Below are 26,074 nucleotides of genomic sequence, written 5' to 3' on the forward strand. Positions count from 1 at the left end.
TGCTTTAGTTCTGCTGTATTGTTTACAATGAGCACAATGTAAAAATAATATGTTAATGGCTTATGAGCGAACATGTCAACGGACCGTTATTACTACAGGTTCAATAAATAAATTGTTTATGCTATCTTTTCTTTGAACGAGATGGCAGTACGAAAATTTCGCAAAATTTTGCTAGCGTAGCACAGACAACAACTTGTACAGTCGCCATGACAGCCATCGATCCTTCCAGCAGTTTTGTTCCTTATTTCGCTGCAACGTGACGTCATTGATGCCACCGGACCGGTGAGATTCGGAATACGCTGAAAACAACTTCTATTGTGGGACGATGACGGTCTGGCCGGTGCATACTACATAATCACCTGTACCGTAATACTTTTACAATAATTTCAATTAAAGTATATTTAGCTCAACTATGTCAATGCACGTTGCATGAAAATAAAAATACGAGGAGTTCCGTAAGGGAAGGGCGAACCCGCCAAAAGTACCTGAGATAATCGATGTTCAAAGTATTTTACCTGTAAATGAGATAAGGGCGAAGCCGCCAAGGACACGTCTGTAAATAATGATAATTGCTTTGTACACTGAAAATCCGAATACCTTTATTGAAAATTCAATTAAATATCCAATTTAATTTTCCAGCTTAATATTGATCATAGATGACATTATGAATTCATCAATATTATTGTAATAATTTGAAAATAGTTGTTGTTTTCTAATGCCAGGCGTTTGACAATAAAGTCATTTGTCCTCTTGCACTCCAATATTTTTCAAAGATATTATCATGGCCAGCCACTGAAGCACAGATTTTGAGGTGTTCCGAATCCATTGCTTGGTTTGAGTTGCACAATGGGCAGTTAGGCGACTGATATATTCCAATTCTATGCAGGTGTTTGGCCAAACAATCATGGCCTGTTACCAATCTAAATGCAGCTACAGACGATTTTCGTGGTAAATCGGGAAACAACTGTGGATTATGATGCAGAGAGTTCCATTTTTTCCCTTGAGATTGTGTTATCAAATTTTGTTTGTTGAAGTCTAAGTATGTAGATTTAATAAATCTTTTCACAGAGTAATATGTAGATTTAGTAACAGGTCTGTAAGTAGCAGTGCTGCCCTTCTTTGCTAAAGCATCCGCATTCTCGTTTCCCAGGATTCCACAATGGGATGGTATCCATTGGAAAACAATTCTTTTATTGAGTGATATTAATTGAGAGAGCATTTTAGTTATTTCTGCTGTTTGAGATGAAGGTGTGTGTTTAGAGACTATTGATAGAATAGCTGCTTATTTGAAAATAGTATATTAGAAAAAAGCAAAGGGCGTTGAATGAACTCAGTAGTGGCAGACATTAGTAATAATAATAATAATAATAATAATAATAATAATAATAATAATAATAATAATAATAAATAAAATCACTTAATCGCACTGTGATGTGACATTTGAAAAGTGTCTGAAATTATTAATAAACAAGTAGATGCCTGTCATATTATTATTATTATTATTATTATTATTATTATTATTATTATTATTATTATTATTTATATCTTTATGTTCATTCAGATTTCTGCCCATTAATTCCGGGTACAGTTATGAGAGAAAAATGTGAATATTTTAATTGTCAAAATCTATATGCTAGACGCCACGAACTAGATTATCTGTTCTTTTGTAAAGTCCTCAAATGTGATATATCCTGTGACTCTTTCTTAAACAATATTACCTTACGTATTCCAACAAAAGATATGAGAGCCCACAAACTTTTCTATATTAGAAATTCGAAATTTCTTTCACCAGTCTCCAGATGCATTAAAAATGCCAACATGCATGGCTGCGAGTTCGATCCCTTCAATGTATAGCCTTAGTTTGCTCTTGGCAACGATTTAACATTTATGTATTCTTTTAGGCATTATACTCAATTATCATTGTCTTATAGTATTCTTAGTTATGTATTTTAAAGTCATCCATTATTTATCCATTCATCGTCATTATTGTAATGAATGTAATTTTATTTATGTGTAATAATTATTTTTGTATTATGTTTTTGTTATATTTGTGCTGAACTGTAATTGGCCACTAGCTGTTGTACAGTAAATTAAGTATAAATAAATAACTAACTAAATAAATAAATAAATGCATAAATAAATAAATAAATAAATAAATAAATAAAATTATTATTATTATTATTATTATTATTATTAGTAGTAATATTATTATTATTATTAGTAATTTGAATTATTTGCGTCATTCAGAGTAAACTTATAGAAAAAAAATTTTCACATTAAGATTTTATGTGAAGGCAACGAAAGTGATTTTGAGGTGTGATTTCTAAGTAGTGAAACATATTTAAGGGGAGAGGATGGTATTTTTGATGAAAAATGACTGAATTAAAAAAAAATTCTTTAAAATAGTCTTTGATATGTGTGGATCGCCATTTTTAAACTTCCTGCATTATGGATTTTTAAATTACTCGCCCACTTTTAGTGTTGTTTCCGGTAAATTAAATTTAAAAAAATGTTTTCTTTAAAATACTCTTTGATATGTGTGGAATGCATTGCGTAAAATTTTGTGGGTATTTGTGCCCTTATCGGATGTTGAGACGTCATTTTTAAACTTCCTGCGCTATGGATTTTTAAATCACACTCCCGCTTTTATCGGTTTCCAGTAACTTCATTTTTTTGCTACATTGCCAGACAAAATGGATATAATTTCTGAACTATTAAAGATACATGCATGAAACTTAGAACACACATTCTTTAGACTATTAGGAAAATTTTCTCTGTAACAGAATTTTGTTAATTGATTTCATTTTAAAAATACGTCCGTTTGTTTGCAAGAAAGGAAATCAGAAAATTGTTACTAAATTTTAATTGTTTATTTTACAAAGCACGGACTAATATCAAAATTCTGTTACAGACAGCTTGTAAAACATACTTTTGCAAATATGTTGCAAAAACTGTTTGATTCTATCTTTAAAAAAGGTTTAGATATATCCGTTTTACTACAATCCTGCAAGGGTATATTTTTTTTCAAATTTGGGCCCCCAAATAATTTTTTTCAAAATATTTTTATTTGGTTCAGTTGCCACAGATATGACTTCTCTACATACAAAAAATTAATAATTTACACCAAATAGGAAAAAAAGTTTAAAAAAATACCATCCTCTCCCCTTAAAACAAATATGACAAGTAATAAATGCATTTTTATTAACAATTATTATTATTCATCTCATTCAGATGAAACTTACAGAAATATGTATAAATATTAGAGCATTTTTATCAATAAAATAATTATCATAACAAGTATTTAAGTGATTGAGATCAATAACCATTCATCTTTTGCAAATTTGAAATTAATTTTTGGATATTTCCACAAGTTTTACAACTTTAAAAATTGGTATATTACTTCGTATTGATCTCTAATTTAATCAGAAAAAATTACGTGAAAAAATTGTAATTAGGTAAGAAATAAAAAGGTTTTTTTTTTTTTGCATTTTTCTCGAAACTTGTGTAAATGGACTTGAATGGTTATTGATCTCACCGCTTCAATTAGTTACGAATTCTTTCAATATGTAAATCCTTATAAACAAATGAACTGCGAGCACAAATACTTCCAGTTTCCTCTCTCTCTCTCATTCTCCTTCGTCTCACAATCAGCAAACCTATTATAACTGAAAGAACTAAGACAGTCAACAATATTGCACCTGCTGATACATATAAAATCATTTCTCCGTCTATTTCACTGTTCTTAAACCCAGGATCAAAATCATGGTTTTTATCATCTGACAATTCGCTACGTTTTCGATAGCATGCCAGGGATTGGTACATATCTTCCAGTCGGACAGAGCGCGGACATTTTTTGAGTTGTTCACTACACCAAAACCATACTGCCTTACTATCACAGTAACATAACACAGGAATATTTGATGACGTAGTAACAGCAGAAATGGTGGAGTTGTAGTTGATATAATCGTCTAGGTTATATCCTATTTGTCGCAGTTTGGTTTGGAAGACGTTCATTAAATCGATGTTGCTATGAACGTCAGCTTGTGACAAAAAATCTGTTACTGCGATATCAATGTTGATATTATATCTGAGGTCTTCTAGTCGGGATATATTTTGGAAGGAAATAAGCGAAGGGTATTTTAAATTACAGAAATTAATGTCAAGTACATTAAATGGAGTAACTGAGAAATAAACTGAAGGAGGATACAAAATAATAGGATTGTTTTCTACGCGTAGAATTGTCAAAAAATGGTTGTACTGGAAATTATAACTGTCTATAATTCCTATATTATTGTTTCCAAGATCAAGCATTGTTAAAACGCTGTTGTCTTTGAAGAGATGAGACTCGATGAAATATATTTGATTGTCGTTCAGGTACAAACGTTGTAGCTTTTGTAAGCAATTGAACGCTTCATGATCAATGTATTTTATTTCATTTTTGCTTAAGTCTAAAGTTGACAGTTCCTTTGCCATACAGAATATTTGAGACTCCAGAGTTGCAATGTGGTTGTGGAGAAGGAGGGCTATCTTTAGACTGGGAAAACGCCCTGTTTCATTCTTCCTTAAAGTCTGGATGTTGTTATAGGTGAGATTCAGTTTTATGGTGTCCTCGCTCAAGGTTTGTGGTACACTGGACAAGGAGGCGTACCAGCATGATGTCTCACGACGCACGCACTCGCAATTGTGTGGACAATATGTCTGACTGCAGCAACACAGACAGAGGACTGTGAATACCATCAGACATGGAGCAATAACCTTGGTCATATTGTACCTGTAACTGTAAACACAGCATAAGACTTGTGTCTTATTCGGGTTCAGAATTAAAATAAAATAAAATTAAATTAAAAAAAAAATAATAATAATAATAATAATAGTAATAATAATAATAATAATAATAATAATAATAATAATGATATAATTTATTTTGTGCTCGACCATGCCGAAATGTAGTAATTATCAAAGCTCGGAACTTGGGGACTTGTGTCTTTGCACATGGTTAAACGACCGGACTTCAATGTCAACAAACTCCCGCTTCCCGTACGGAGGTACTGTCAGGTCTGCTAGAAAAGTGGTTACTAGCTGGAACAACATATTGATAGTATTATGGTAGGTCAAAACACGTAATTTTATAGCATGTATAATAAAAATAAACATGAGCAATATATCAAATTTACTGTTCTGCTCTGTATATTTTATTACAGTGTATGACTACGAACATTCGAAGATTTTCGAACCCATAACTTCTTCGCCTGTTAGTTAAACATGATTTGAAACGAGAAAAAACTTATTTCCACGTCACATGAAATGATGGGAGCAAACTTAAAATAAATGTTTTAACTGTCACTGTTTTTTGTTCGATTTTCAGCAGTTGCTAGCTGATCTCATATCTGAGAAAGATAAGCATATCCCAAATTTTTCTCGAAAATAGTTTCAATTTGTGTGTCACTACTAGGGCAGATCCCTCTACGACCTGATCCATGGCTATGGACAAATTTTCCACCGATTTAAGGGACTGCAATGTCTTTCAATTAATGCCGTTTCCAGCCTTTAGTTTGTGTGGCACAACTTACAAGATATAAGCTCTCCATTCGAAGAAAATAATGTATCTCCTTCGAATTCCTCCACGAAATTCTGCACCTAAAATTTAAAAAAATATTTTTTCAAACTTCTATAATACCCATTCGAATAACACGTATTTTCTAATTCCTCTAACAGACCGTTTATTTGTAATTCTCTGATTGTCATTGGCTTCAACATGACACAGTTTCCTCGTCCGTAGATGTGACCACTTTCTTAGTACATAGACTGTCCTTGAGCGCTTACAGCGTGAGCTTTGTGTACGTTGTACCTGTAACCTTACCATGCATACGACACACAAGTCCCCAAGTTCCGAGCTTTGGTAATTATACACCTGGTAGCACCCCTTTAATGCACCTCATTAAAGTACACCTATTCATTAACGTTTAGGTGTTCCACCAATCAGGTCCACACCTGTGGAGTAATGGTCAGCGCGTCTGGCTGCGAAACCAGGTGGCCCGAGTTCGAATCCTGGTCGGAGCAAGTTACCTGGTTGAGGTTTTTTCCGGGGTTTTCCCTCAACCTAATACGAGCAAATGCTGGGTAACTTTCGGTGCTAGACCCCGGACTCATTTCACCGGCATTATCACCTTCATATCATTCAGACACTAAATAACCTAGATGTTGATACAGCGTCGTAAAATAATCCAATAAAAAAATCCACCAATCAGAAAATACCACTGTAGCAATATGAAAGCGTAAGTATCGATTAATCTCGGATATGCAATCGAAAGACAACAATAAATCAATAAATCACCTATATTTGAAATAAAGTCAGTTCTGTTACTATAATAATTAGTGTTAATTGTAAATATTATTCAAATAAATTCAATTTGTCATTTCTTTTTTCAATGTCTAATTCAATTTCAAGGTTATATCAAGATTAATGTTTATTTTATTCTCTAGATTATATCAAGGTTAATGTCAACATTGTTTCTCGGAAAAAATCAATACTTTCGCGTCTGCGCACATCTCACAATTTACGAGGTATTGCACGAGGTCAGTTCCGCTCCTCAGTCAAATAAGAATAACATGAATACTTATGAATAATTGCAAGTTAGAAATGTGATCGAGCATAAAAAGTCGTATGAAACTTGCCTATAATGGTAATTAAGACGCTCGTATGAAAATTATGAAACTCGTTTGCGTTCGTTTCATAAACATACTCGCGTCTTAATTACTACCATTATAGGCTCGTTGTATAATGTACTATTATTTTACGTAGAAGAGTTAAGGCTTTGAGGCTTTATCTTTCACTCTACCAGATCTAGAATTCGTACAAGCAGGTTTACGTGAATAATAATAATTATAATAATAATAATAATATTATTATTATTATTATTTTATTTAGTAGGTTATTTTACGACGCTGTATCAACATCTCAGTAAGCCTAAATGGTAATGGGTAAAATGACCACATAGAGAGGGACGTTTATGGGCGAAAAGTAGGCTAATCGAAATAATATTAGAAAAAAATTAAAATCCCAATAACTAGAAAACTATGCATGACAGAGAAAATCTAAACACAATTTCGAATTCAGCACACAAGTTTCTATTAGAATCACAGAAAATGGTGAAGTGGATGTTTCTGGTCTAGAGACGGCTAAGGAAGAGACGACTAAGGACTTAGTAAGTAAATTGAAATATGAATTAGAGGAGTGTAATAGGAAGTTAGATAAGACGATAGAGGTAAGGAAAGTAGGTAAGGAGTATGGTGGAGGAGGCTAGCTAGGATAACGAAATATAATATGTAGAAAATTAGTGAGATCTGAAAATGAAAAGTACACAAGAAACAGACATAATAACGAACATATTGGACAATGGTGTAATATGTTTTAATAACAAGTATTATTAGAAACAGTGTGTGTTCGATATAGTCTAAATCAGGCATGTCAGAAATCAGACTCTAAATGTGCAGTTTTGTGCGCGGATCGCCGGTCTGTGCGGACTGCATCATTCGAGTATTGCTCTTACCCTTTCTTAGCTGGAGGGGTGTGCAATAATCTAGTCTGCGCTTCTAGGGTTGGATTAAATAGACATTTGGACATTATAAACACACTTAGCAGAAGGAAAAAACACGGTTATTATCAGTGTCTATACTTGACAATTGTAATACAAGAAACTTTAGGCTTACGCAGTTATACTTCACAAAGTAGTGGTTTGTAAAGCACAATTTATTAATATGATTTTTATATAGTATTTGAAGAATAAAAAAATTGCAGTAATTTCGAAACAACAAAAACGAACAAGTATTTCATTTTACGTAGTAGGTACTAAATATTTTAAAGTAATAGATCCTACTCTTTCATTGTTCGTCGATTATTATTATTTATTGGGACCATTGGTACAAAAATGTTAAAGAAAATATTATACTCCCAATTAATTACATGCAGTAGGACATTGTGAAGTTTTTATACTGAAAAAATGTCCTTGCTGTATGTCAATATAAATTAACATTAATATTAATACATAACATAAATTAAGCTTAGAATTTAAATTCATATATAGTTTATTTGGAAAACGTTGAGAGCAAGTATCGACAAGTTTGGAGCGTTACTGAAAGAAATTAAAAGTGTAGTTCACAAGTTGTGAAGCGAGGATATTCTATTTATGTCAGGTTTAAAGATTTATTAACGTAAGTATATTAGAATAATGTAGTGACGTGAGATGAAAAATTTGCCATTATATATTTTTCCAGACAATTTTTCCGCCTTGCAAATAGTTGCTTTCATCGCTCCTTACAACCTCAAGAGCCTCACATGTATTCCTCACTATATTCTCATCACTTACCAGCTTATGAAATGAAAGTCATAAGTCGTCTAACCATTGATTGTTAGTACAGACTCCAAAACAACGCCATTGTCAAGTTCGTTTTGCCGTGAGAGTACTGATTAAGAAATAAGCGCTGGCAATATCATATTTTGAGAACTTTACTAATAAAATACTTAAAATAATTATTATTGGCTGAGGAAAACATTATAACAATTATGTTATATGGTTCGTAATTTCTCTTCTTCGTTATCTGTGAACTCCTCACTTTATTTATCATAACTCTTTCACAGACACAGCCAAATCAGCACCCGTACTGAAACTGTGTTACTGAAACAAAAGGTCATATGCTCTGCAGGTATACTGTATAGCCTTGTCGCGCTCCCCTCCAATGCGATTCACTCCCTCCAAGTAGGGGAATAGAAAGTGCACATCGCACAGAGACAGAAGCACAATGTGCATGCCTGGTCTAAGTGAACTTAAAATCAAGAACGGAGTGATAAAAGTATCAATTTTGAATGAATTAGAAGAGTGTAATAGGAAGTTAAATAAAACGATAGAGATAATGAAAATAGGTGAGGAGTATGGTGGGGGAGGCTAGCTAGGATAGCGAAGTGTAATATGTAGAAAATTAGTGAGATCTGAAAATGGAATGTACACAAGAAACAGACACAGTAACCAACATATTGGACAATGGTGTAGCATGTTTTAGTAACAAGTATTAAGTTATTAGAAACAGTGTGTGTTCGATATAAGTGTACTGAATATCAAGAACAGAGTCGTAAAAGTGGCCAATTTTTTAATGATCTAAATTAAGTTGTTACATTTTAAAGGTGGGAAACTAATCAACTTAATGGGGTCGAAAGTTCAATTATAAGAGCGTCTACAAAAGGTATAACTGTAATGAATGTAATTGTGGCACCGGATACAAAATTGTGAGGTCCACATTACATGGATGTAAATGTTGACATCATCAAAAAAAAATGTATATATATATATATATATATATATATATATATATATATATATATATATATATATTGTATTGTATTGTATTGTCAGCATTTACATCCATGTAATGTGGACCTCACAAATTTTTGTATCCGGTGCCACAATTACGTTCATTACAGATAAACCTTATATAGACGCTCTTTAAATTGATCAATTATTTCCATCTTTAAAAACCTAACAACTTGATTTAGATCATTCGATAATTCTCACCTTTAAAAACTTAACTTGATTCAGATCATCCTAAATTTCCAATTTTACGACTCTGTTCTTGATTTTCAGTATACTTATACCGAACACATACTGTTTCTGATAATACTTGTTACTAAAACATACTACCCCATTGTCCAATAAGTTCATTATTATGTCTGTTTGTTGTATGCAATTCCTTCTTCAGATCTCACTAATTTTCTACATATTATACTTACTATCCTAGCTAGCCTCCACGGTCAGACTCCTCACCTATTTTCAATTATCTCTCTCGTTATACTTAACTTCCTATTACACTTCTCTAATTCATTCAGAATTGACACTTTTAATACTCTGATCTTGATTTTCCGATCACTTAGATTATATCGAACACACACTGTTTCTAATAGTACTTGATACTAAAACTTATTACACCATTGTCCAATATGCTCGTTATTATGTCTGTTCAAGTGAACGTTTCAATTTCCGCTCTCACTAATTTTCTACATATTATACTTCGCCATCCTAGCTAGCCTACTCCTCCATACTCCTTACCTATTTTATTGATTCTAAAAAACTGTTCATCATTAGCCGAATGTCGTCTTTATATATATATATATATATATATATATATATATATATATATAAGAATCACAACTGTTAACTCCAGAAAAAAAAATTGATTTTTTTAGAATAGTATTATGGAGACTATTACACTTTTACTACGTCACACTACTTTCGACCAATAAAACGGTACGAAAGGACGTCTTTCAACCAATCATGGCCGCTTATCGCACAATTTTATCGCGTCCCTAGCATTTGTTTAATTTTATCGCGTCCCTAGCATTTGTTTATTTTTATCACTACCCTAGCATTTGTTTCTTTGTTTGCCAACATTTCAAACTGCACTGGTCTGGCCGTCAAAAAAACAGAAAATTACAAACCACTCCAGTCGATGCACATCACTTTCAAATATGACTCGCATTTTGACATTCAAGAACAAGAATTAATAAAGATCACTGGTCATATATGAAGAGCACCATTCGGAAATCCTGAATGAGTTGAGGGATACACCATGTACACCAACGAGTTCACTTCTTTTACGCACACGTCCAATATAACATCAACTGAACCACCAAAACATTCTAATTTGAAAATTGTACTTTCAATAATTGTTTCTTTTAAAATTATCCATGTTTATTTTTTATTTCATCATCGTTAATTAAAACGTTTCTTGTTTATTTCATCATCCCTAATTAAAACTTTTCTAACACTTGTTTATATTATTTAGGTTATGTTTGTTATAGCTTCTGCTATATATTATGGATAGTCACGTAACAGAGATTGTTTAATACTAAGATTTATTGAAAATCATCTGTCAAGTGACGTTGATTACTGGGATCCGGATGATTGAAATGGAATGCAAATGTTTTAATAAAAATGAAACTGAATCAACAAAGCCTTCTTGACTAGTAACAGTCCACAGAGTTCAATGATGATTCCATAGTTGGCACAACTGATATCGGTAACAAGAAAACATCATCATAAAACACTACTGCCATCTAGCGTAATGTTGAGATGGTACAATAATACATTTGAAGACAGTTGTATTTTCGTAAGCCAATTAATATTTTATTGTACACTTTGTTACTTCTAATCTTTATATAGCCTACTTTCTTCTAACCGTGTAATAGTCAATTAAATCCCACTCGAGTTTTGATTTTCTCTAGAAAAATCACATTTCACATGTGGATATTAAGTTAGAGGAACTGTCGGAATTAGTAAAAATTTCTAGACAGTATTCCTTTCTGGTTATCCTACTTACAGTTTGGAAACCTCAGAGAAATCCAACCAGGCAATGAACTCAAGAGGGATTCGAACTGCACCAGAGCATGAATCCGGCCCGATAACATCCGAGGTAACCGATGGCTCACGAATATTAAAGAGGCAAATTTGTCTTAAAAAGTAGCTTGATATTGGTAATACTTACTTTTGTTCAAGTCAAATATTTTTAATCTTCGTGTTCCAGAAAGCAAGACAAGTTTTTCCTCAATGAACAACGAAGTTCTGCCTTCAAAAATGACATTTTAAAGAACTGCTGTTGTATTCAGTTGCAGATAACTTCACAAACAAGAGCAAATCTGAACGATGTGTACTCCGCGAATGAACTAACTCTATGAAGCAATATCATGAAAGAGGATGAAAACTGCAATGCCTGATAAAATTTATCGGTGATAATACACGTGTATGTACATCTTGCATCGTCGTCATCGATCAGACAAATACGTAGCTTCGTGGATTTCGTAATTCCAGGTATTGCACACTACTCTCTTTCCAGCTAAAGATTGAAGGAAATGTAAATAAATGCACGTGGCATAATGGTTCCTGATTGGCTATTGAACGCACAACGCCTACAAGCTCATGCTTGTCATCTTCTTCCTCACATTAAAATAGTCCCTTCTAAAATAATAAGATGTATAATATACATGGAATACGGGTAAATTAAACATGCTTAGAAGAACACTTTCTAATGATTTAGACAATATGTTTATATTGGTAGTTTCAGACACGGCATGATAAATCATAGTAACGTATTGTACCAACGCGCATGCGTAATAGGCATCAAGTTCTTCTCAAGGTGACCTGCAGCTTCACAGAGCACATCAGCACCGGTATGGCATAGCTGCGCCCCGAGGTCAATTCGGAGGCCTAAGCATGGCATAGTTGCGCCCCGAAAAAGTCAGTAGCAGAATGGACATGGCATAGTTGTGCCCCGATGGGCATAGTACACACGAAAGTGATTGTCGTAAAATAAATAAACTAGACTTACTTAAAAATATTATAATGGTAGCTGCACTGAAATCAGGAAGCAGAATGGACATGGCATAGTTGTGCCCCGATGGGCATAGTACACACGAAAGTGATTGTCGTAAAATAAATAAACTAGACTTACTTAAAAATATTATAATGGTAGCTGCACTGAAATCAGGAAGCAGAATGGACATGGCATAGTTGTGCCCCGATGGGCATAGTACACACGAAAGTGATTGTCGTAAAATAAATAAACTAGACTTACTTAAAAATATTATAATGGTAGCTGCACTGAAATCAGGTAGCAGAATGGACATGGCATAGTTGTGCCCCGATGGGCATAGTACACACGAAAGTGATTGTCGTAAAATAAATAAACTAGACTTACTTAAAAATATTATAGTGGTAGCTGCACTGAAATCAGGTAGCATATGATCAATTTTTCTATTTAAAATAACATTTTTTTTTTTATCGATGACACACAATAAATTAATTTATTTAACTTATTTATTTATTTATTATTTTGCTAATAATTATAACATAACATATAATATATACACAAAAAACTTTAGCTCGCTCCTGAAAGAGGAGAACTCGTGCTCAGGGGCGGATTCCTCAATTGAAATTAATAAGTATACTTACTTACTTACAAATGGCTTTTAAGGAACCCGAAGGTTCATTGCCGCCCTCACATAAGCTCGCCATCGGTCCCTATCCTGTGCAAGATTAATCCAGTCTCTATCATCATATCCCACCTCCCTCAAATCCATTTTAATATTATCCTCCCATCTACGTCTCGGCCTCCCTAAAGGTCTTTTTCCCTCCGGTCTCCCAACTAACACTCTATATGCATTTCTGGATTCTAATAAGTATACAATACAATTTGTCTTATGTCTACTATGCAATTATAGTATATAAATTTAAATTTACAATTTTTCAACTTTTATAAAATCCAGACATAACTTTTTAAATTTAATACTAGAACTATTAGAATTGACAAGATTAGGATATTTAAATATAAATTTGTTATATATTCTTGGACCTAAATTACTACTATGATTAAATACTGTAGCAGTGTTGCATTTTGGCTCAAACAATCTTAAAGAATTCATACCTTTTGTTTCATAACTATGAGAATATGATTCAAAATTTTTTTCAATTTTTATGTATGAATTTTATTAATACAATATAATAAATTTGTCTTATATTAAGTACATTAACGTCTAAAAACAAATTTTGAGATGGAAAATCAATAGGTTTTTGAAGACATATTTTAATTATTTTCTTCTGTAATAAATAAAGTGGATTAAAATTGGATTTAAATGAGGTACCCCATCCTATAATTCCATACATAATTACCGATTGAAATAAAGTTAAATATATTGTGCGTAATAAACTTATTGACAAGTAACTCCTCAGTAAAACAAAATAATATACTATTTTACGTAATTTATTACAAATGTAATTAATGTGTTGGTTCCATTTTAAATGATTATCGAAAATTGTGCCTAAGATACTTAACATCAGAAGACTCTTTAATAATCGGACATTTACACTGTATAAGACAACAATCAGAATTATGTAATTTAATACTTTATATAGATGTAGGAGGTTTGTTACATTTTTCAGATAATGAGAAAGGAATAATTATGGTTTTATTTTCGTTGATAGAAAGGTAATTTATGTCAAATCATTTTTTTATTAATTTAAGTCCATTATTTGAATTATTATATGCATCATACCAGGTTTTTCCACCAAAAAGTAAAACTGTGTCATCTGCATAAGAATAGTGAACACCAAGTCAATTTTTAATAAGTCATTCATATATATTAAAAATTGAATAGGGCCTAGAACTGTGCAATAGGGCCTAGAACTGCATTTTTTTGTTTGTACACCGATATCTTAACCGTACGGTACAGGGTTTAACAAATTGAAACTTAGAACCATTGTGAATTATTAATTCTTTACCCTTTTCACTAAATTTAACATTCATTTTAAATTAACCTCACTATACGCCACAGACGGTGTGAAAATCACTAATAAAATGTCAAGATTGCTAAGGCCCCATACTTCAACGACTCACTCATTTGAATATGTCAGCTAATAAAGTACTGCCAACTTCATGGTGTTCATTTTAACGGTAGGCTATCGATAATCACAGCATAAACAATAGAAAAACAGTTAATAAAGTACTGCCAACTGCATAGTGTTCATTTTAACGGTATCGATGATGAATATTAAATCAAATAAGAAATCAATAAGATTGGTTGATTACGAGTCTCGAGTTCTTGTAATGTCTTTTTCTCTACGGGGCGCAACTATGCCATGCCCCTTTTCTCTGCCTGATAGGAACGGAGCGCAACTATGCCCACAAAACAGGGACCCTTTTTTATCTGCTGAATCTTACCTGACCGTGGGCCGCAACCAGGGACGTCGCTAGGGGGGTGCGAAAGGGTGCGCAAGCACCCCATAAAAAATCGGAGCACCCCTTTCTGCACCCCAAAAGGCAATTTATTAAAAAAAAGTACTAGGCATAAATTATTTTGAAGAACAGAAACAAACAATTTCTTGGATGTGAAAAAAACTACGTCTCTTAATATATCGTTATAGATATGCTGACCAATAATAATAATAATAATAATAATAATAATAATAATAATAATAATAATAATAATAATAATAATAATACTAATACATAGTAATATTAGTAAACATATGTATAGTATGCGCGCAAGTGCATGAGAGAACATTTTGGATTTTTTATGTACCACATTTTTACAGCTCGCACCCCATTTTTAAATCTCGCACCCCATCCGCACCCCTCTTGCCCTGATCCTGGCGACGTCACAGGGCGCAACCATGCCCCATCAACACAGTGCGAGATTCAGTGTTGCCAACCTCAAAGAAATTTCTGTAGAATTAAAGAAATTCTCCGCTCTTCAAAGAATAACATTTAATCACGAATCTACGGAAAAAGAAAATCCACTATTCCCAGTAGAGAAATACTGAACTCTTCGATATCAACGCGCATATATCTAGCTAATGAAAATTCTTTGATATCCCTGTGTTATTGAATCACCGTGTCTGTCAGCACAAAATTCGTCTCCCCTCTGCCTCTAGCGTGTGTGAGATCCGAGAACGATCTCGTGAGAGATGCATGCCTTGATCACGTGAAAGATGCCTTTGTGAATTCCCGACTTCGTCTTTCTCGCACCATCTGAGGTCGAGGTCAGTGTCTTAGTTACAGTTTGTTCGTGGCAGACGACAGTGATTATTGTATTGTATTGAAGTAGCCTATTGTTAAAGCAGTCAGTACACGAAGCGTGTGTTATAGTGTTGTGGTTGTGTCGGATATGGAGGGGATAGAGCCGCTATCATGTTCCGATTAATAGTATACGAGTTCACACACTAACGTAAGTAGAATCCTAGATCATATATGTAACATATAACTCCTCGCTACGTTAAAATCGGCAGCACTTTGAAGAAAACAACCGCCAGGATCGCCACCCGTCCGCCGTAAACGAACACGAGATGGCAGCACAGTCGCTAATGCAATTCAAATGGGTATTATGACGTGACTCCTTATGTAACAACTAGATGGCAGCGTAGTAAACCTGACAAAAGTTGTTAACCTCAAAGCCTATGACCCCGACATATCTGTTACATATATGATATAGGGTAGAATCTAATCATTATATTAATAACATTTTAACTTTATTAAAATCATGTAAGTCTTGTTATTAACGCTCTGTGAGCATTTTACTGGTTAGTTTAATGAATGTGTTGAAATGTTGTCTGCAGTATATCAGATGATGGCTGCCCTGCGTGCTCACTTGCTGAAAATAATGCGCCCTGGTGGCTGCTTTGGTAACTAGCTTGCGATTGCGGAGTAATACATTTCGGTTTTGTTTATGTCTACTTAAATCTTTAGGCTAATTCACACGGGAATAGTTTACAGGAGTCAAGTGCTTAGAGCAAGTCGACTTTCCTTCAACTTTCCCCGTGTGATGTGGTCGAGACAGTTAAGTTGTGACTTAGCGGTCAAGCAGAATTTGAGTTGACGACCCCTTCAACTTTTGTGTCCACTTTCCCGTCACGTGACCAACTTGACTCCACCACTTCCCGCGTGTGAATGCGAACTTGTACCAACTTGGCTAGTAGAAAGTTTGTAGTTTTAGGCCTATTGTCGAAGTAAATTAATAGTAATTAATAATGAGCGCCCCTAAGTGGAATTCAAACGATATCATAAAGTTTTTGGAAGTTTATGAGAAGTATGAACTTGTATGGAATATACGTGACAAAGAATACCTCAATAAAAACAAGCGGGAATTAGTATTCCAGAAACTAGTCAGTGAACTCATGGAACAAGGTTTCGAAAACAGACGTAGAAGTGGTTCGAAAAAAAGTTAAAAACCCTTAAAACAGGACTCATTCTGAGATGTTTCCTGTATTCTGCAGGATCTTCTTCAGCTAATTCTTTCAACAAGGTATTAGATGCACCGTGCATAATTCTTCTACGAATCCATTTCTTAACCCATGTTCTTTTTTCCTTTTTTTCAAGAATATTTTGTAATTCATACAATAACAAGGCGCCAATTAGCTGCACTCATGCCTGAATATGTGCTGGTGGCATCTTCAGTTTCACCAAACTAAAAACGCCAGTTCACTATTGATTTTTATTAACTATAACAGAATACAAGAATTCAAACACCACTACGAATACAACATTCAGCGCGCGCTTTTTTTCAAGCATGGTTTCAAGTTTAATGTCTCCGTGTGATCACAAATATAGCATCAAGTTTAGAGGCTTCAAGCACTTGACTCCTGTAAACTATCCCCGTGTGACTCGGGTTTTTAGTTGGAAATAGTATAGTCGCCTGGAATCTGAAAGCATAACGGCAGTTAGCTTCGTCTGTAAAACAAGTGTGCGCATGCGCGAGCATATACTAATAGCAGTACTGCTTCTACCCAGTGGGTACTACCCACCGCGTAACGTCACTCATGCTTGCAGATCCCAGGTGGAAAGTGTACATAAAATCCAAACGCTCGCGGAAGAATATAACTTGCAAACTTGAACTTTGCACGCTTTCCATCTTTTATAGGCCTATTTCTTAATTTAGAGACATACCTAATTATGAATTCGCGAACAATGGAGTTAGTGAGATGATATTTATTTACTTACTTATTTAAATTTATTTATTTATTTAAACTTCACCACCAACAGGAGCAAGCTTCTAATTATAGATGGCTTACACTGATAAAATTTATATACAAAATGCATAATAATGAAACAAACAAAACAAGCGACACAAACGAAAGAAAGATATATATAATGGATGCTAGAATATAATATTGGAGTTAATATTAGTGCCAAATGTCAATAGGATAATAATACACAACTATTTCAAAATTAGAATAAAACATTACAATACACTTATTCATAACTTAAATACCTAAGGAAATATAGTTCTTTTTAAAATTGTATGACATTTTTAAACTGATAAACTGAAATCTAATTTATTGAGAATCACAGTTTAAAGACAGAGAGTTGTAAGTATTACACATAACAAACAATGGAGAGTTCTTGAAGAAAATAGTTCTAGGAATTGGACTAACAAAAGGTTACCTATGACGTAGGCCTAATTCTGTTCTTTTTACATTGAAGTGAAGGAATTTAAGAAAACCACAGTTATTCAATACACCATTAACAGTCTTATAGAGTAAAATTTGGCTATTTATTAATCGTCTAGATTTTAAAGTTTTATAATTAAATTTAAAAAATGAAATTATTACATGAAATTTGCTTTTCATAAGATGACACGTGATGTTTTTTAAAAATATAAGTAACGTAAAAATTTTTCTGTATTCTTTCTATTTGAATTTGATGGGAGTGGAACTGAGGTGACCATATTATAGACGCGTACTCTAGTTTACTTCTAACTAGAGTTTTATACAGAGTACAGTGTCAATAGTATTTATATTTTTCAATTCCTTTGTATTTCTCGTTATAAATCCTAATTTTCTATAGGCATCAGTTACCACGTTACCACATTTTAAAACATAAGTTATGTGTAAAATCAATACCCAAATCCTTAAATAATTCTTTCTTACTTACTTAGTCACTTATGGCTTTAAGGAACCCGCAGGTTCATTGCCGCCCTCACATAAGCCCGTCATCGGTCCCTATCCTGAGCAAGATTAATCCAGTCTCTATCATCATATCCAACCTACCTCAAATCCATTTTAATACAGGGTTGGGCAGATAAAACCGGCCCGTGTTATGACATTGATAGGTACTAATGATTTGAAACAGACTTCAAATGGAATGAAAATAAAATGCATTTACCTTCATAATAAATGTTGGAAGTGCCCTCCATCTGCATCGAGACACTTCTGTGCACGTTTCAACAGGTTCATGAAAACACGTGTCAATTCCTCATGGGTGATACTGCGGATGCAATTCCTGAATGCTGCTTTTCGCTGGTACTGAGCGAAGCGGATATTTGTCTCTGAATAATTGTTGTGTTTCCTTAATATAGCTGGTCTGTACGTACGCCTCCACAATGAATATTCGCTCTGGTATTGAATAAGTCATGCTTATTTAAAGGAAAACTCTTTACATGTGTTTAGAACGTCTGACTTTAAAAACAACTCTTTACGTGTGTTTAGAACGTCTGACTTTTAAACAGCAACCAGAAGAGGTTTTAAGCAACAACGGCGTAACAACAATGACACAAAACACGTGGAAGATACAGTATAGCCAACATAATTACATTTTCAAGAAAAAAGAAAGAAAAGAAATCAATACACTACATAATTTATTTTCCAAATCATATGACATGAGATGGGGCCGGTTTTATCCGCCCAAACCTGTATTATCTTCCCATCTACGTCTTTGCCTCCACAAAGGTCTTTTCCCTGAGGCCTCCCAACTAACACTCTATATGCATTTCTGGGTTCTCCCATACGTGCTACATGTCCTGCCCATCACAAATGTCTGGATTTAATGTTCCTAATTATGTCAGGTGAAGAATACAATGCGTGCAGTTCTGCGTTGTGTAACTTTCTCCATTCTCCTGTCTTAAATGATTCTACTCTAAGTAATTTCACATCATTAATTTCATACGAATGTTGAGTAATTATCTTATTTTTAGAATACGTCATAAAACAACATTTATTAGGATTTAACAGAAGATTAGTTAAGTGTAAGTAACGTTTGTAAAATATAATTCGATATTTTGTATGTGAATAGAGGAAATCCTCAAACGTTAATTAAAGATAGTAGAGATCTTAATGCTACGAGAATATGAAATAAATCCAGTCTTTTTCATTACGGTTAGCATTTTTAATATAACTGTGATTATTACACACTATTACACTTCTACTACGTCTTACTTACATTACGATATAGTTGTACAGGGACACCATTTTATTTTTACTTCAATTTTTATTGTGCCTGAGTTTTTGAATGTACTTCACTCCCACCCCTTCTACTAATGAAGTTGAACCATCCTCCACACAGATCCAAGACCGCATATACAGTCATAGTAGCCTTACGGTCATAGAAAACAGTACGTTCCAAAAATATATTCGCGTTTTCCAGTGACGAAAGAGCTTCAAAATTGAATCATTTTCGCACAGGTACTGTCGTCCATTTGCCTACGTCGCATCCCGGTTTCCCCCACCAGCTTTTATTCGCCAGCTAGTGGCTAGGCTGTCTTAGCTCTTTTCTGAGAACATTGATTTCTGTTAGGAATTGGACGTCTACGTTATACGAGCCCGTATTATAGAACTGTTTAAAATAACTTAAATAAAAGGGCCTTGTTAAGTAATTAACTGTCACGTGATTTCCTCCCTTTCTACGACCCTGCGACATAACCACTTGGACGGACAGTAGATTGTGTGTCTGAGTAATTTTATCTTTTCGGATCGGGCAGAAGTGAAGATTGAATTTACAGTACGTAAGATACTCTTTTATAGGGTAGGTACAGAATTATTTCAACATGAGTTACTAGTTACAAGGACGAAACTGGTAATTGGGATTACGTACAATAGTCTATAGTGCGATAATATGCACATTATAATTGAAGCCTGTATCGAAATGAACGGCCACTATTTAAAAAAAAAGTGTGTTTAAATATCCATATTATGATTATTTTTCAATTTAACTTCATTATTTATATCGTACGCTAATGTGCTGTAGACAATATAATATACACAGCATAATGAATACGTCCACATGGACAGCTCAGTTCGTGAGTAAAAACACTGACTGTTAATACTGTACTGTATTTTGATTAAACAAAAACCTAATGAAAATGATCAAACTCAAAAGCGCAATATTTTCTAGTTTACGTAAATGGATAAGCTACTTTTCTTCCCTCCTATACCTAGTAAAGTGATTTGTTTGTCTATTACGCGAGTATAATCGAATTCCCGTCATGGAAGGGGGTAGCAAACGGCGTTGATCCAGAGGTATAGGCAAGTTAATATTAAAAATGTTAGTAAAAATAAAATGATGTCCCTGTATAAAAATAGTATGTAACATATGTCTTGAAAGGCTGATTGCGATCCTCTCGAGGTTTAACTCGGGTTGCAACTATAGCTCGACCACCTACAAAAATACCTTCGACTTTTCCAATACTTACGTGGCCATGGAGAAGGAGACGTCATCACTATACGAGCTGCTCGCTAGGCCGGATTACACTAGTCGGACTCCAACTGTGGTAGACAATGACGCTGCCCCTTCCTTCAAAACGTTTATCAAGCTGGCCGAAACTCCCGTAGCTTCCTTGTTGATGTGACAACATTATATTTCTACTTAAAATATTTTTTTTTTCTCTTTTAAGGGGTCAGGTACATCTTACAGCAGTAAAATTTTGGAAATATTTAACATTTTTTCCTCCATTACTGTACCTTGTACAATAATGAAAATTGGTATGTGTAAAACTCTGTCCTTCTGCTAATACTTACTTACTTACTGGCATTTAAGGAACCCGTAGGTTCATTGCCGCCCTCACATAAGCCCGCCATTGGTCCCTATCCTGAGCAAGATTAATCCAGTCTCTACCATCATATCTTGCCTCCCTCATTTCCATTTTAATATTATGTTCCCATCTACGTCTCGGCCTCCCCAAAGGTCTTTTTCCCTCCGGCCTCCCAACTAACACTCTATATGCATTTCTGGATTCGCCCATACGTGCTACTTGTCCTGCCCATCTCAAACGTCTGGATTTTATGTTCCTAATTACGTCAGGTGAAGTATACAATGCGTGTAGCTCTGCGTTGTGTAACTTTCTCCATTCTCCTGTAACTTCATCCCTCTTAGCCCCAAATATTTTCCTAAGAACCTTATTCTCAAACACCCTTAATCTCTGTCCTCTCTCAAAGTCAGAGTCCAAGTTTCACAACCATACAGAACAACCGGTAATATAACTGTTTTATAAATTCTAACTTTCAGACTTTTTGACAGAAGAGTGGAGGATAAAAGTTTCTCAACCGAATAATAACAGGCATTTCCCATTTTTATTCTGCGTTTAATTTCCTCCCGAGTGTCATTTAGATTTGTTGCTGTTACTCCAAGGTATTTGAATTTTTCCACCTCTTCGAAAGTTAAATCTCCAATTTTTATAGTTCCATTTCGTACAATATTCTGGTCACGAGACATAATCATATACTTTGTCTTTTCGGGATTTACTTCCAACCCTATCGCTCTACTTGCTTCAGCAAGAATTTCCGCGTTTTCCCTAATCGTTTGTGGATTTTCTCCTAACATATTCACGTCATCCGCATAGACAAGAAGCTGATGTAACCCGTTCAATTCCAAACCCTCTGTGTTATCCTGAACTTTCCTAATGGCATATTCTAGAGCAAAGTTAAAAAGTAAAGGTGATAGTGCAATATGAAAAAAATTTATTTTTACGATTAAAAAAAGCATTATTTACATTTTTTTTTTCAAAATTCATTTCACTGTGCAGTGATTATGCATTTCCCAATATTCTGTGATGAAATGTTTAGTGTATTTATGTATGTTATATCTACAATATGATGCAAGATCACTTCTCTACCTTTGATAGATTGTCTGATAAAAAATAAATTCGTTTAAAAAACAGATTTCAACTCCGCGAGAGAAAGCACACAGAATGCCTTCTGCTGTGGACTCCACATGGTTACTGGCGCTAACTGGCTACTTCCGCGAACGACGTAGTTTGCGCATGAGATGTACACTCCCGCCATGGAAACACAGGAAACATTTTGAGTTACCCTAACTGTAGAAGCAAACCGAGTGTAAATATCAACAATACTTTTCAAGTAATAAAATAATGAAATGTTATACGTTTAAGCCGAACATAGTGTGCTATACTTCGGGTCTCTGCATATAATCGTATATAATTTTTTTACTCATAAAATATAACGTTTACTGTGTTCTTACTTCGAAAGCATGTCCTATGGTGCCTTGGCGTTGAGTTGCTTGTCGCTATTTTCATTTACAAATAGTTGAAACATGTATTGCAATGATTGAATCGAAGTTCTTGTGCTTCCTGTAAGTCTCAAGAGATGTCAGGAGCTTGACGAGCACAGAAAAGAAGTGATCGATAACGATTCCACCTAGTGCCAAATTTGAAACTAAATGCATGTATGAAGTATAGCATACCATACTCCAGGACTCAGGAGGATAAGATTTTCCAATAGGACAGGAAAATATCTCGAATGCCAAAAGTATGATCAAAGCGATAATGGTTTTCAGTCGTTTGACATAATTCTGGAACATCGCACTACTTTTCCCGTTTTATATTTCGATGATGATGTCTTGCATAGGCGTCTGAGATATAATGGGTGTTCAGTTCAAAGTTTTTCATGGCTCGCTGTATGCCGTCATATGCATAGTCGATGAGCCTAGAGAATTCAATCTTCCTACAATTCCACAGAGGCGTATAACCTATGTGTCAGAGAAGTTGCCTAGCAAGTACGGCGTTCATTCAGAAGAGTCTTACCGATATGTACGGTAACGCCGGTAGTGGCAGGAATGTGAACTGTTTGGAAACACGTACTGAGGTGAGTTTTTTTCTTACTGTCGGGATATGGGGAGAGGGTTAAGACGATTACTTACATATTTGTTTACATTAACGTCGGCGGTCAACATGGACACGAAGCATTTGATTTGTATTGTGGAATGTTACCGTACGCAACCGATAACAAATACCCTGCGTACGACTTGGCCGCGCTAAACACAGTTCGAAAGAGGTTATGGTAGCACACAGACTTTACAGACATCCATCTGTTGCTACGACGTTCAAGTTATACCGTACACGTTCTCAAGTTCAGATTGAACGGCTTGATTAATAAGCAACTTCTCTGACATAAAAGCTGAAACTCGCTTCAAATCGCTGACTCACAACAGTGACGTCATGATACACTTTGAAATGAACACCCAGTATAATAATTAACAGACAACAAAATATTACTAAATAATAAATTTATATGCCAATACCTTAAAAAAACTACACTTCAAGTGAAGTACGTCATCAATAAATTTAAATAATGCAAAATAACTTTACAGTATTAAAATATATTAAATAAAATCTAATCAAACTTTTATGTTCAAAACAATTTTCATCAGTGTTTATATTCAACCTTAATTATGATGTAACACTATAATGAAAAATGGAATTGAAAGTGGAAGTAGGGTCATTATAACTATGCTACAACATTTTATTCCACTGGAAGCTATTGTTTTTTCAATGCTTGCTCTTAACTCAAGTTTCGGATTACATTCAAGAATTTCGTATTGATCTTCAGGTGATGCGCATTCCGTCGAGTTCTCACGACACCAAAACCAAACGTCTTGAAGATCACAGTGACACAAGACGGACATTCCAAAAGACGTAGTAACTGCATTCTTCGTAACATTATAAACCAAATAATCGTGCAGAGTATAACCAAATGGGCTAAGTTTGGCCTTTATAATATTTATTAAATCTTGTTCATCATTGGACAAAACCTTATTCGTTAGCAACTGCCAGCCTTCAACCACGTCGTTGGTACCAAGACGCATATTACGCAGAATATTTATTTTTTGGTATGATAAAATTGACTGTTTGCAGAAATCAACATCTATAACATCCAAACGGTGGTCCCCAAGAGATGCCCACTTGGAGACTGGAAACAAAGTATTATTCTGTATCAATATCAATGAAAGTTGTTCATTTTCCTGAAAGGTATCGGGAAGAATAGCCTGAATTTTATTACTGCTTATGTCTAATTTTGTAAGTTCTGTGTTGTTCTGAAGGAGATCACGAGGGAGTGCACTAATGTTGTTGTTATTCAGGTACAAATATCTCAACTTGTTCAGGCAGCGAAACATGTCATCATTTAATGTGGACATTCTGTTGTGACTCAAGTTTAGAGTCACTAATTCCACTGTTGAACAGAACACCTGGGACTCCACTGTTTCAATGCCGTTATTGCTGAGATGAGAAATCTTCAAACGGTTCAGATGTCTCAAGTCTCCGTTATGAAGTAACGCCAGAAAATTAAAAGAGAGGTTAAGTTTGACTGTGTCTTTGCTTAGGTCTGTCGGTATTGCCGATAAAGATGCATTCACGCAGGTTGTTTCCTTCGACGTGCACACACAAGTACTTGGGCACTTGGCCGTCGTAGTTGTTGACAGCGAGAAGAATATGCACGAAAGCACCAAAGTTGCAGCAAATTTCATCATGACGAATCTGAAAGTTAAATTATGATTTTCAGCATTCTATTATTAGTGTTCCATTATGAGAGAAGTTTAAAATCTATAGAGAGAAAAAAAGTATGAGACATAGCTTATAACGTTTTAATTTTTAGTTTTAATGATTTTTAGGTTATTTTACGACGCTGTATCAACATCTTAGGTTATTTAGCGTCTGAATGAGATGAAGGTGATAATGCCGGTGAAATGAGTCCGGACCCCGGACTCATAAATCCTAATCCTCAATCAGAAACAAGGAAACACAAATAAAAGGCGCGAAGACCAGCACCACCAGTTCTGAAGATAGCCAATAACAGGCTAAAAACTAGTCAACAAAGTACTGTACCTAATATTTATTATTCACTTGTAGTTTCTTCTAAGTATATGCCCCTTTGTAGACCTAGTCTTGTGAGGCGTAGTTGTTACAATAATCGCGTACTTGCTCGTATAAAATATTTATTCAATTTCGATATTATGGATGATTATGTTCAATAATATTTTATACTCTTTTGCTACCCGCCAAACATAAGAAATTCAATAGAGAAGACTGATGAAGTCATATTTCACCTACAATCGGTTTATAAATCGATATGAAATGTTTTAATAGAATATTGACTGCTGGTAACAGTATGATAACACGAATACCAGGTTCGTGCAAAGAATTGACCGGGTTTTCTTTAAATAATTGATTAAATGGCGATCTTACTCGTGTTAATTGTGTAAGCATGTGCGGCTTACAGCTGTTTCGGTGCTTCTTCACACCATCCTCAGAGCCAACTAGATCTCGGCGTCATCTCGAACTTCGCTGCCTGTTGTGTGGGTGCGTTCGATTGTTGAAAAGTGTTGAAATGTGATGTGAAATAGTGTGTGTGTTCTGAAATTGATCTGTGTGTTGAGAATTTGATCAGGGTGTGTTTTAGTACTGTCGCAACTATTGCATGTGAGTTTTTATACACCTGTGTGGTTGTATTTATTTGTTTGTGTTGTTTGTGTG

At 34.5% G+C, this 26,074-nt stretch overlaps 2 protein-coding genes across 5 annotated transcripts in view; both read right to left on the reverse strand.

Annotated features, from left to right (window-relative positions):
* Nucleotides 1–3,179: 3,179 nt before the first annotated feature.
* Nucleotides 3,180–26,074, reverse strand: part of LOC138713723 (decorin-like) — a 48,778-nt gene continuing 25,883 nt past the window's right edge. Inside the window, exons 1-3 of one of the 3 annotated variants that reach the window (XM_069846038.1) lie at nucleotides 11,533–11,852; nucleotides 5,571–5,637; nucleotides 3,180–4,777 (exon numbers count right to left, since the gene is read on the reverse strand). In XM_069846038.1, the coding sequence (XP_069702139.1) occupies nucleotides 3,544–4,764 (1,221 nt within the window). In that variant the 5' untranslated portion in view covers nucleotides 4,765–4,777; nucleotides 5,571–5,637; nucleotides 11,533–11,852 and the 3' untranslated portion in view covers nucleotides 3,180–3,543. Of the gene's footprint in view, nucleotides 4,778–5,570; nucleotides 5,638–11,532; nucleotides 11,853–26,074 lie in introns of those variants that run through there. The other 2 variants (XM_069846037.1, XM_069846039.1) reach the window with 2 other exon arrangements.
* LOC138713722 (insulin-like growth factor-binding protein complex acid labile subunit) overlaps nucleotides 23,813–26,074 on the reverse strand; it is a 95,884-nt gene continuing 93,622 nt past the window's right edge. For both annotated transcript variants that reach the window (XM_069846036.1, XM_069846035.1), the window contains exon 2: nucleotides 23,813–25,078. In XM_069846036.1, the coding sequence (XP_069702137.1) occupies nucleotides 23,989–25,078 (1,090 nt within the window). In that variant the 3' untranslated portion in view covers nucleotides 23,813–23,988. The remainder of the gene's footprint in view (nucleotides 25,079–26,074) is intronic.

The sequence above is a fragment of the Periplaneta americana genome, chromosome 14, assembly GCF_040183065.1.
Source record: "Periplaneta americana isolate PAMFEO1 chromosome 14, P.americana_PAMFEO1_priV1, whole genome shotgun sequence".
Classification (NCBI taxonomy): Eukaryota; Metazoa; Arthropoda; class Insecta; order Blattodea; family Blattidae; genus Periplaneta; species Periplaneta americana.